This window comes from Pan troglodytes, chromosome X, assembly GCF_028858775.2.
Source record: "Pan troglodytes isolate AG18354 chromosome X, NHGRI_mPanTro3-v2.0_pri, whole genome shotgun sequence".
Lineage (NCBI taxonomy): Eukaryota > Metazoa > Chordata > Mammalia > Primates > Hominidae > Pan > Pan troglodytes.
This window is the reverse complement of record NC_072421.2, coordinates 1,872,533-1,884,817: the sequence shown is the minus strand read 5'-3', so window position 1 is coordinate 1,884,817 and position 12,285 is coordinate 1,872,533. Positions and strand designations below refer to the sequence as shown.

Genomic DNA, 12,285 nt, shown 5'->3' with positions numbered 1-12,285 from the left:
GTGCCATCTTAGATATCCCGCGGACGGGGAACCAGACCCTCCAAAGTCACTTCAAATCCCACAGCTGACTTCGGGGCAGAAACCAGGTAGTCATGACACCAGCGATGGGAGCAGTATTGGTTCTGAGATTCCTGCAGAAGACGGAAACGTCTTGTTCGTCAACATTAGAGAGTCTGGGCCATGCGCGGTGGCTCACGCCTGTAATCCCAGCACTTTGGGAGGCCGAGGCGGGCAGATCACGAGGTCAGGAGATCGAGACCCTCCTGGCTAACACAGTGAAACCCCGTCTCTACTAAAAATACAAAAAAATTAGCCGGGCGTGGTGGCGGGCGCCTGTAGTCCCAGCTACTCGGGAGGTTGAGGCAGGAGAATGGCATGGACCTGGGAGGTGGAGGTTGCAGAGAGCGGAGATCGGGTCACCGCAGTCCAGCCTGGGCGACAGAGCAAGACTCCGTCTCAATAAATAAATAAATAAATAAATAAATAAATAAATAAATACGTAAATAAATAAAATAAAAATAAAAAACAATAGAGAGTATGATTTACCGGCATAGAATAGTCGGCGTCTTTAACACACTCGATATCGGTCACATTTCTGTTAAGGTCCCAGGTCAACTGCTGAGCCTTTGCTTTCATCCTTAGGTTCGTGATTGGTGGGTTTGGATCTAAAACGGTGACAGGTTGGAGTTAGAAGAGATACGTAAGAATCTTAAAACGGCATTGTAAGGGGTATGGTTTTTTTTTTGCCCGTGGAGTTAGCCAATACCTTTGGGAGGTGAAGTTCTTTTATTTTATTTTTTTAAATTTTTTGAGATGGAGTTTCACTCTTGTCGCCCTGGCTGGACTACAGTGGCACGATCTCGGCTCACTGCAAGCTCTGCCTCCCGGTTCAAGCTGTTCTCCTGCCTCAGCCTCCCGAGTAGCTGGGACTACAGGCGCCCGCCACCAAGCCCGGCTAATTTTTTTTTTTTTTTTTTTTTTTGTATTTTTAGTAGAGATGGCGTTTCCCCGTGTTAGCCAGGATGGTCTCGATCTCCTGACCTCGTGATTCGTCCGCCTCAGCCTCCCAAAGTGCTGGGATTACAGGCATGAGCCACCGCGCCAGGTCAAGAATCTTAAAACAGCATTGTAATGGGTATGGTTTTTTTGCCCGTGGAGTTAGCCAATACCTTTGGGAGGTCCATTTCTTTATTTTTTTTAATTTTTTATTTTTTTCAGACGGAGTTTTGCTCTTGTCACCCAGGCTGGAGTGCAATGGCGTGATCTCAGCTCACCGCAACCTCTACCTCCTGGGTTCAAGCGATTCTCCTGCCTCAGCCTCCCGAGTAGCTGGGATTACAGGAGCCCACCACCATGCCCGGCTAATTTTTGTATTTTTACTAGAGATGGGGTTTCACCATGTTGGCCAGGATGGTCTCGATCTCCTGACCTTGTGATCTGTCCGCCTCGGCCTCTCAAAGTGCTGGGATTACAAGCATGAGCCACCATGCCCAGTTGATATACAACAATCTTAAAACAACATTGTAATGGGTATTTTTGTTTGCTTGTTTGTTTTGAGACGGAGTCTCACTCTGTCGCCCAGGCTGGAACTCAGTGGCGCGATCTCGGCTCACTACAACCTCCGCCTCCCAGGTTCAAGCGATTATCCTGTGTCAGCCTCCTGTGCAGCTGGGATAACAGGTGCCTGCCACCACACTCGGCTAATTTTTGTATTTTTACTAGAGATGGGGTTTCACCATGTTGGCCAGGCTGGTCTCGAACTCCCGACCTCACATGATCTGCCTGCCTCAGCCTCCCAAAGTGCTGGGATCACAGATGTGAGTTACTGAGCCTGGCTGGGAAGTGGAGTTCTATGTAGACAGGAGACTTCTGTGAGCTGGTAGAAGTCATAAAGCAAACGGGCGCGGTGGCTCACGCCCGTCATCCCAGCACTTTGGGAGGCCAAGGTGGGCGGATCACAAGGTCAAGCGATCAAGACCATCCTGGCTAACACGGTGAAACCCCGTCGCGACTAAAAATACAAAAATTAGCCGGGCGTGGTGGCGGGTGCCTGTAGTCCCAGCTACTCGGGAGGCTGAGGCAGGAGAATCGCTTGAACCCAGAGGGGGAGGTTGCAGTGAGCCGAGGTTGCACCACTGCACTCCAGCCTGTGCAACAGAGTGAGACTCCGTCTCAAAAAAAAAAAAAAAAAGAAAAGAAATCATAAGCCAATAATGCCATATTGATCTAATCAGCCTTCCTTATAAGCTTGATTTTGTCACATCCCCAAAGGTGTGGGATGTGGGGAGAGGGAAACTCAAGCAAACAGACCAATTATGCTGGTCCTGTGGTTGTAAAGTATACCTTTTATAACCAGGTATGTCATGCGTGTTATTTTCAAGAACTGAGAACAAATTGTGGTTTAGGAATGTCACACAATGGCCGGGTGCGGTGGCTCATGCCTGTAATCCCAGCACTTTGGGAGGCCGACGGGCACAGATCACTTAAAGTCAAGAGCTGGAGACCGGCCTGACCAACATGGACAAACCCCATCTCTGCAAAAATACAAAACTCAACCAGGCGTGGTGGCGGGCACCTGTAATCCCAGCTACTTGGGAGGCTGAGGCAGAAGAATCACTTGAACCCTGGATGTAGAGGTTGTAGTGAGCTGAGATGACGCCACTCCACTCCTGCCTGGGTGACAGAGCAAGACGCTGTCTCAAATTTTAAAAAAAAAGGAAATTTCACACAGTCTCCTATATACACTGTGATTTTTGAAATGGCAGTTTGCAAATTGCAAAAGAATATATTTTTCTTTTCCTTCCTTTTTTTTTTTTTGAGACGGAGTTTCGCTCCTATTGCCCAGGTTGGAGTGCAATGGTGCAATCTTGGCTCACTGCAGTCTCCGCCTCCTGGGTTCAAGCGATTCTCCTGCCTTGGCCTCCTGAGTAGCTGGGACTACAGGCATGCGCCACCACACCCAGCTAATTTTGTATTTTTAGTAGAGACGGGGTTTCACCCTGTTGGTCAGGCTGGTCTCGAACTCCTGACCTCAGGTGATCCACCCGCCTCGGCCTCCCAAAGTGCTGGGATTACAGGCGTGAGCCACTGCACCCGGCCAAGCATGTATTTTTCAATATGAGGCATGATTATTATACTGTGGTATCCATTTTCTTACCTAGCTCCCAAACTGAGCAATTCTGGTATTGATGGAAGATCAGAGTACATACATTCCAATATACATTGAAGCATAATGAAATAGTAACATATTAACACCACAGTGTCAGAGTAGAAGGCGGTCTCTTTAGGCCGGGAACCGTGGCTCACGCCTGTAATCCCAGAAGTTTGGGAGGCCGGGGTGGGCAGATCACGAGTTCAGGAGTTCGAGACCAGCCTGCCCAACATGGTGAAACCCCGTCTCTACTAAAAATACAAAAATTAGTCGGGCGTGGTGGCGCATGCCTGTAATCCCAGCTAATCAGGAAGCTGAGGCAGGAGAATCACTGGAACTCGGGAGGCGGAGGTTGCAGTGAGCTGAGATGGCGCCACTGCACTCCAGCCTGGGTAACAGAGCGAGACTCCGTCTCAAAAAAACAAAAAAACTCCGTCTCAAAAAAAAAAAAAGAAAGAAAGAAAAAGAAGGTCTCTCTTAGCCATCACAGAGCTCAAGATATTTCATAAATGACCTGTACAAAGATGTTAAAGGCAATATTCTTTTTTTTTTTTTTTTTTTTTTTTGAGATGGAGTCTCGCTCTGTCACCCAGGTTGGAGTGCGATGGCGTGATCTTGGCTCACGGCAACCTCCGCCTCCTGGGTTCCAGTGATTCTCCTGCCTCAGCCCCCTGAGTAGCAGGGATTACAGGTGCACACTACCACGCCCAGCTAATTTTTTGTATTTTTAGTAGAGACGGGGTTTCACCATGATGGCCAAGCTGGTTTTGAACTCCTGACCTCAAGTGATCCACCCGCCTCAGCCTCCCAAAGTGCTGGGATTACAGACGTGAGCCGTTGCACCCGGCCAGTAAAAGGCAATATTCTATCACATTTTGCTGGTCACCCAAAGCTAGAAACATACATCAACTATTTCTCTAGGGTTTATCTCTGATCGGCCACTTAGAAAACTTGAGGAAATGACTTTATAAACTGTAAGGATCTTGAGTGGTTATCAAGGTCAGCAACCTTGGTTTGATAAGCAGGACCAAAGCATAAGAATGTCTAGACTTCTGGCATTATTTTCTTCTAACTTAGAAGGATAATTTATCCCTTAAAACAAACTGTCTGGGGAAAAAAATTCTTACAAGAAATTCATTCATTCACTCATTCATTCATTCATTTTGAGACGGAGTCTCACTCTGTCGCCCAGGCTGGAGTGCAATGGCGTGATCTCGGCTCACTGCAACCTCCTCCTCCCGGGTTCAAGCGACTCTCTTGCCTCAGCCTCCCGAGTAACTGGGATTACAGGCGCCTGCCACCACGCCCAGCTGATTTTTGTATTTTTAGTAGAGACGGGGTTTCACCGTGTTAGTCAGGCTGGTCACGAACTCCTGACCTTGTGATCGTCCACCTGCCTTGGCCTCCCAAAGTGTGTAATCCCAACCCCGAGGCAGGCGGATCATGAGGTCAGGAGATCGAGACCATCCTGGCTAACACGGTGAAACCCCGTCTCTACTAAAAATATGAAAAATTAGCCCGGCTTGGTCGCGGGCGCCTGTAGTCCCAGCTACTCGGGAGGCTGAGGCAGGAGAATGGCGTGAACCCAGGAGGTGGAGCTTGCAGTGAGCAGACATCATGCCACTGCACTCCAGCCTGGGCGACAGAGCAAGACTCCATCTCAACAACAAAACAAAAGGATCGCCTCAGAGTAGAACTTCTGGCCGGGCACGGTGGCTCACACCTGTAATCCCAGCACTTTGGGAGGCCGAGGAAGGCAGATCACCTGAGGTCAGGGGTTTGAGACCAGCCTGGTTAACATGGTGAAACCCCGTCTCTAGTAAAAACAGAAAAATTAGCTGGGCGTGGTGGCGGACACCTGTAATCCCAGGTGCTTGGGAGGCTGAGACAGGAGAATCAATTGAACCCAGCAGGTAGAGGTTGCAGTGAGCCATGGTCACGCTATTACACTCTAGCCTGGGCAACAACAATGAAACTCTGTGTCAAAAAAAAAGAAGTTAAAGAATGAAAAGCAAATTAAAGTTAAAAGAAATTCAAGGTAAAGTGAAACCCTGCAGTAATAGACCGTAAAAGCCAATGAAAAAAAAAGGCCGGGCGCTGTGGCTCACACCTGTAATCCCAGCACTTTGGGAGGCCAAGGCAGACGGATCACTTGTGGTCAGCAGTTCTAGACCAGCCTGACCGACATAGTGAAATCCCGTCTCTATCAAAAATACAGAAATTAGCCAGGCATGGTGGTGCGCGACTGTAATCTCAGCTCCTCGGGAGGCTGAGGCAGGAGAATCGCTTGAATCCGGGAGGCAGAGGTTGCAGTGAGCCGAGATCACACTATTGCACTCCAGCCTGGGCAAGAGAGTAAGACCCTGTCTCCAAAATAAAAATAATAAGAAAATGAAAAAGTAAGATAAACAATGAAGGAAACTGGAAATTGTTATTGGTGCTGTTGATCCCAGCATGTGAGTTTCATCAAAACACCTCACATGGCATCTGTGTCATGATCAGGTCCCTGCCTCTGAGGTCCTATTACCGTTTTGCAAGATGCTGCATTACAGGGAACTTGGTGATGGGTACAGGGAAGTGTCTGAGTCATTCCCGACCGCTGCATGAGACTCTGCCATGAGCTCAGCATGAAAAGTTTCCCTGAAGGACTGCACGCTGACATTGTGTGTCTGTCTACCCCCACCGCTCCCCAGGTGGCACGTGCATTTTTTCTCCAGTTCTTACCTTCCTTCGTTTGCAGGAGACAGGGCAGGGCGATCAGGAGCAGCGTGAGCCAAAGGAGGACCATCGGGAACGCAGCTCCGGAACGCAGGACAGAGGTGCCTGCTGGAGGAGAAACGAGAGTCAGGCAGCGGGGACTGGCTGTGAAACTGGGTTGCGGGTAATGAAGGACGCTTGCCCCTTCCAGAGCCTGGTGCTCACAGCAGAAGGAACTGCTTCTGGAGGGAAAGTGGTGGTGAGTGTGCATATGTGTCTGTGTGCAAATGCGCCTTTGCACACGCATGCACGTCAGAGTGTGCTTGTACATGTGTGCACTGTGTGCACGAATATTCGTGTGTGTGTACATGGGTCTATATGTCTGCATGCCTGTGTGTAGCCATGTCTGTTTGCACATTTGCAGGACTGCATGCATGCCTGTGCACACACGGGTACTGTGTACATGTGTCTATGTGTGTGTGTGCTTGCACATGTGTGTACATTTTTGTGCCCGTGCGTATCTGTGTGCACACATAAGTGTTTGTGTGTTTTCTTTTTTTTCCTGATGGAGACTCGCCCTTGTTGTCCAGAGTGGAGTGCAGTGGCACGATCTCGGCTCATTGCAACCTCTGACTCCCAGGTTCAAGCAACTCTCCTGCCTCAGCCTCCTGAGTAGCTGGGATTACAGGCACACGCCACCATGCCTGGCTAATTTTTGTATTATTTATTTATTTATTTATTTTTTGAGATAGAGTTTTGCTCTTGTTGCCCAGGCTGGAGTGCAATGGCGTGATCTCGGCTCACTGCAACCTCCGCCTCCCAGGTTCAACCGATTGTCCTGCCTCAGCCTCCCGAGTAGCTGGGATTATAGGCACCCACCACCACGTCCGGCTAATTTTTGTATTTTTAGCAGAGACGGGGTTTCACCGTGTTGGCCAGGCTGGTCTCGAACTCCTGACCTCAGGTGATCCACCCACCTCAGCCTCCCAAAGTGCTCGGATGACAGGTGTCAGCCACCGCGTCCAGGCTACTTTTTGTATTTTTTAGTAGAGATTTGACCATGTTGGCCAGGCTGGTCTCGGACTCCTGCCTCAGGTGATCCGCCCGCCTTTTCCTCGCCAAGTGCTGAGATTACAGGCGTGAGCCACCGTGCCCGGCTGTGTTTGTGTGTTTTCATGCATGCAGGTACACACAGTCTTTGTGTTTGAATGCATATGTATCTGTGCATGCATTCCGTGTGTACACACATGTGCATACACAAATATACATGCATGAGAGTCTGTATGTGTGCGTGCATGTGCCTAGAAGTGCATATTTATGTGCATGCATGTGTGAATGTATGTGTACAAATGTGTTTGCATGAGTGTGTATGTGTGCATGTATGTGCATGCATCTGTGTGTGTGTCAGCCTTTCCCTTTTGAAAGAAGCCCTGCCGGCTGGGTGCAGTGGCTCATGCCAGTAATCCCAGCACTTTCGGAAGCAGACGTGGGCAGATTGCCCGAGGTCAGGAGTTCAAGACCAGCCTGGCTAACATGGTGAAACCCCGTCTCTACTAAAAATACAGAAATTAGCCAGGCGTGGTGGAGTGTGCCTATAATCCCAGCTACTCGGGAGGCTGAGGCAGGACAATCAGTTGGACCCGGGAGGTGGAGCTTGCAGTGAGCCGAGATGGCACCACTGCACTCCAGCCTGGACGACAGAGCGAGACTCTGTCTCAAAAAAAAAAAAAAAAAAAAAAAAGAGTTCCTGCCCTGGGGGTTTAGCCCGTTCTTGGCTCGAGCTGTATCCACAAACCAGGAAAACACATCCTCTGCAGCGCACCAGGAAGCTCAGATGACAAAGCAGTGGAAAGAAGTATAATTACAATGATGAAATCAACACACAGAAATTCCTAAGTGGCTGAAGTTACCGTAACAAGGGGGTACAGGACCTCAGCCTCCTGCACTGGAACTTTCTGCCGCATCCCAGAAAGGCTGGCTCTCCTACACTGTGCTCTGGGGTGGCAGCTGTCTTTTCTGGTTTTTTGTTTTGTTTTGTTTTGTTTTTTCTGAAATGGAGTCTCACTCTTGTTGTCCAGGTTGGAGTGCAGTGGCACGATCTTGGTTCACTGCAACCTCCACCTCCCACGTTCAAGCGATTCTCCTGCCTCAGCCTCCCCAGTAGCTGGGATTACAGGCGCCTGCCACCACACCCAGCTAATTTTTGTATTTTTAGTAGAGATGGTGTTTCACCATGTTGGTCAGGCTGGTCTCGAACTCCTGACCTCATGATCCACCCGCCTTGGCCTCCCAAAGTGCTGGGATGACAGGCGTGAGCCACCGCGCCCGGCCTAACATCTTTTAAAGAACCAAATGGCGTTAGCGTCAGTGGACCTTGCTTGTCTCCAAATTATAAATGGAAGGGGTGAGCCTGGAAAAAGCTGAGCCCCTTGAGGCTGGGGACGGGACTGAGGGCAGCAGGGAAAAGGTGAAATGAGGTTCCAGAGGCCTCGGAGCCCCTTCCTGCCTGGGCAGAGGGACCGCAGCCCACCTCCAAGGCAACAGGCAATCTCTAGAGTCGCCTTTCGGACAGAGCCTGTGTTCAGCTCAGCCAAGAGACCAGGGGGTGAGTGCTCATAATGGCCTCGCTGTCCAAAACGTGCTGGGCACACCACACACAGTTACACTTGCCTGTAGGGGCCATGGTCCAGGAAGATGCCTGAGTGAGAACGTTGGGAAATCTGTGCTCTTAACATTTATTGATTAATATTTTCATTGGCCAGGCGTGGTGGCTCACGCCTGTAATCCCAGCACTTTGGGAGGCTGAGGGGGGTGGATTGCTTGAGGTCAGGAGTTCGAGACCAGCCTGACCAACATACAAAACATACTAAACATACAAAATCTCTACTACTCTACTAAACATACAGAGTCTCTACTAAACATACAAAAATTAGCCAGGCGTAGTTGCGGGTGCCTGTAGTCCCAGCTACTCAGGAGGCTGAGGCAGGAGAATTGCTTCAACCCGGGAGGTGGAGGTTGCAGTGAGCTGAGATCACACCACTGCACTCCAGCCTGGGCGACAGAGCGAGACTCTGTCTCAAAAAAAACCACCACTTCTATCTTCTAGAACATTGTCACGACCCCAAAAGGAGACCCCAGACCCATTAAAGACCCGTCCTTCCTCTTCCCCAGCCTGTGGCAACCACTCATCCACTTTCTGTCTCTGTGGATTTGCCTGTATCTGGACATAGGGAGTAAATGGAATCATACAGACACTATGTATCTTTTTGTATCTGGCCTCTCTCAGGAAGCATGATGTCCTCAGCGTTCACTCACATTGCCACCTGTGGCAGAGCCTTGTTCCTTTTCATGGCTGCGTAATATTCCACTGTGTGGCTGGACCACATTATATTTCTCCATTCATCTATAGATGGGGTATGAGGGCTGTCTCCACCTCTTGGCTATTGTGAATAAAGCTGCTTGTTCCTTTTCATGGCTGCGTAATATTCCACTGTGTGGCTGGACCACATTATATTTCTCCATTCATCTATAGATGGGGTATGAGGGCTCTCTCCACCTCTTGGCTAGTGTGAATAAAGCTGCTTATTCCTTTTCATGGCTGTGTAATATTCCACCGTGTGGCTGGACCACATTATATTTCTCCATTCATCTATAGATGGGTATGAGGGCTCTCTCCACCTCTTGGCTAGTGTGAATAAAGCTGCTTATTCCTTTTCATGGCTGTGTAATATTCCACCGTGTGGCTGGACCACATTATATTTCTCCATTCATCTATAGATGGGGTATGAGGGCTGTCTCCACCTCTTGGCTATTGTGAATAAAGCTGCTTGTTCCTTTTCATGGCTGCGTAATATTCCACTGTGTGGCTGGACCACATTATATTTCTCCATTCATCTATAGATGGGTACAAGGGCTGTCTCCACCTCTTGGCTATTGTGAATAAAGCTGCTTGTTCCTTTTCATGGCTGCGTAATATTCCACTGTGTGGATGGACATTATATTTCTCCATTCATCTATAGATGGGGGTATGAGGGCTGTCTCCACCTCTTGGCTATTGTGAATAAAGCTGCTTGTTCCTTTTCATGGCTGCATAATATTCGACTGTGTGGCTGGACCACATTATATTTCTCCATTCGTCTATAGATGGGTATGAGGGCTGTCTCCACCTCTTGGCTATTGTGAATAAAGCTGCTTGTTCCTCTTCATGGCTGTATAATATTCCACTGTGTGGCTGGACCACATTATATTTCTCCATTCATCTATAGTTGGGTACGAGGGCTGTCTCCACCTCTTGGCTATTGTGAATAAAGCTGCTTGTTCCTTTTCATGGCTGCATAATATTCCACTGTGTGGATGGACATTATATTTCTCCATTCATCTATAGATGGGTACGAGGGCTCTCTCCACCTCTTGGCTATTGTGAATAAAGCTGCTTATTCCTTTTCATGGCTGTGTAATATTCCACCGTGTGGCTGGACCACATTATATTTCTCCATTCATCTATAGATGGGTACGAGGGCTGTCTCCACCTCTTGGCTATTGTGAATAAAGCTGCTTGTTCCTTTTCATGGCTGTGTAATATTCCACTGTGTGGCTGGACCACATTATATTTCTCCATTCATCTATAGATGGGTACAAGGGCTGTCTCCACCTCTTGGCTATTGTGAATAAAGCTGCTTGTTCCCTTTCATGGCTGTGTAATATTCCACTGTGTGGATGGACATTATATTTCTCCATTCATCTATAGATGGGGTATGAGGGCTGTCTCCACCTCTTGGCTATTGTGAATAAAGCTGCTTGTTCCTTTTCATGGCTGTATAATATTCCACTGTGTGGCTGGACCACATTATATTTCTCCATTCATCTATAGATGGGTACCAGGGCTGTCTCCACCTCTTGGCTACTGTGAATAAAGCTGCTAGGAGGGACCTGAGGTTTCACCAGCCGTCTGGAACATTCTGAGTCCCGCCGGCCTTTGAAAACCACTGAGAAACACTACAAGCAGGCTGGGGTCCCAGCCCCAAAAGCGGCTCCCCGGCTGGCAGTCAGCACGCCCTGGGCGTGAGCTCATTGACTAACTGAACCAGCGCTTTCTAATAAACAGAGAACTCTAGCCATGTGTAGGTGTGTACATTTTCTAGCAAGCACACCGAAAAAGCAGAAAGCACCGTCAAATTACCCCTAATGCTATCACCTTTATAAACCCAAGGCATCTAACATGCTATGATGGCTTCAGCGTCCGATCCACTTACAAAAGGGTGAATGAGATCGCAAACATACTTCTCTGGTACCGGGTGATTCTATGTGCGGTGTGGTGCCCACACGGACAGCAGGTCTCAGCAGAAACCTGTTACATGCCAATGCCCCGTGTCTGCCAGCTTGGATTTGGGAACCCACGGTCCACCGCCTCCCCTGCCTGCCCTCTTTTTCCCTCATCCCACCCTGGAGAGGGGACCTTACCTTAAATGGAGATCAAAGTGCTGTGTGGAAGAAACAGCCTTCGTGGTTCCAGTTGAGAAGATCTGGGGTGTCCTGATCCTAGGATGTTTCTGATGTCTTCCCTTGTGCGCTGAAAGCAGCTTTCCCCGAAGAGAAACCGAAGGTTCTACTCCCCGATTGAGCTGTTTTATAACCTCCAGCTGGGGCCCCACCCCTGAAACTCAGACCCAATAAGGATCTGGCAGTGGGGAGGGGTGGGGGCTGTCAGAGACCCCCTTCTCTCCCACGGGCTGGGATCCTGGGGTCAGCAGCTTCGTAACCATGAACCTGACTTTCCTTGAAAGAAAGACTCTTTCTTTGAAAATTGTCATGTTCCCGTTCTCATTTTTTTTTTTTTTTTCTGCAAGTGTTTCTGTTTGCTATAATTAGAATTCTTGCTGGCTATACAGGCAGGGTTGGGCAACTTCCTGACATAGTAAATTCAGCCTTGGAGGCGTCAATGCTGGTGTCCAGGGGCTCCTGCCTGTGTTTCCTCCCTGTTTCGTGGGAAACAGCACCCAGACAGGGAGGTGGCCCCCGGTCTCAGATGACAGATCTTATTAAAGATATGTTAGTGGCCGGGTGCGGTGGCTCACGCCTGTCATCCCAGCACTTTGGGAGGCCGAGGCGGGCGGATCACTTGAGGTCAAGAGATTGAGACCAGCCTGGCCAACATGGTGAAACCCCGTCTCTATTAAAAATACAAAAATTAGCCCAGCGTGGTGGTGAGCACCTGTAATCATCCCAGCTACTCGGGAGGCTGAGACAGGAGAATCGCTTGAACCCGGGAGGCGGAGGAGGTTACAGTGAGCCGAGATTGCGCCACTGCACTCCAGCCTGGGCGACAGAGCAAGACTCGGTCCCAAAAAAAAAAAAAAAAAAGATATCTTAGTGGTCAGGGGTGGTGGCTCACACCTGTCATCCCAGCACTTTGGAAAGCCGACGAGGGTGGATCACCT

The 12,285-nt window shown here is 49.2% G+C and overlaps 1 protein-coding gene across 8 annotated transcripts in view; it reads right to left on the bottom strand.

Annotated features, from left to right (window-relative positions):
• Positions 1-11,737, bottom strand: part of LOC107972835 (interleukin-3 receptor subunit alpha) — a 39,943-nt gene extending 28,206 nt beyond the window's left edge. For 3 of the 8 annotated variants that reach the window (XM_063804746.1, XM_063804749.1, XM_054676585.2), the window contains exons 1-3: positions 11,309-11,461; positions 5,876-5,974; positions 547-665 (exon numbers count right to left, since the gene is read on the bottom strand). In XM_063804746.1, coding sequence (XP_063660816.1) covers positions 547-665; positions 5,876-5,939 — 183 coding nt within the window. In that variant the 5' untranslated portion in view covers positions 5,940-5,974; positions 11,309-11,461. Of the gene's footprint in view, positions 1-546; positions 666-5,875; positions 5,978-11,308 lie in introns of all 8 variants that reach the window. The other 5 variants (XM_063804747.1, XM_054676582.2, XM_063804750.1 and 2 more) reach the window with 3 other exon arrangements.
• Between the last annotated feature and the right edge of the window lie 548 nt (positions 11,738-12,285).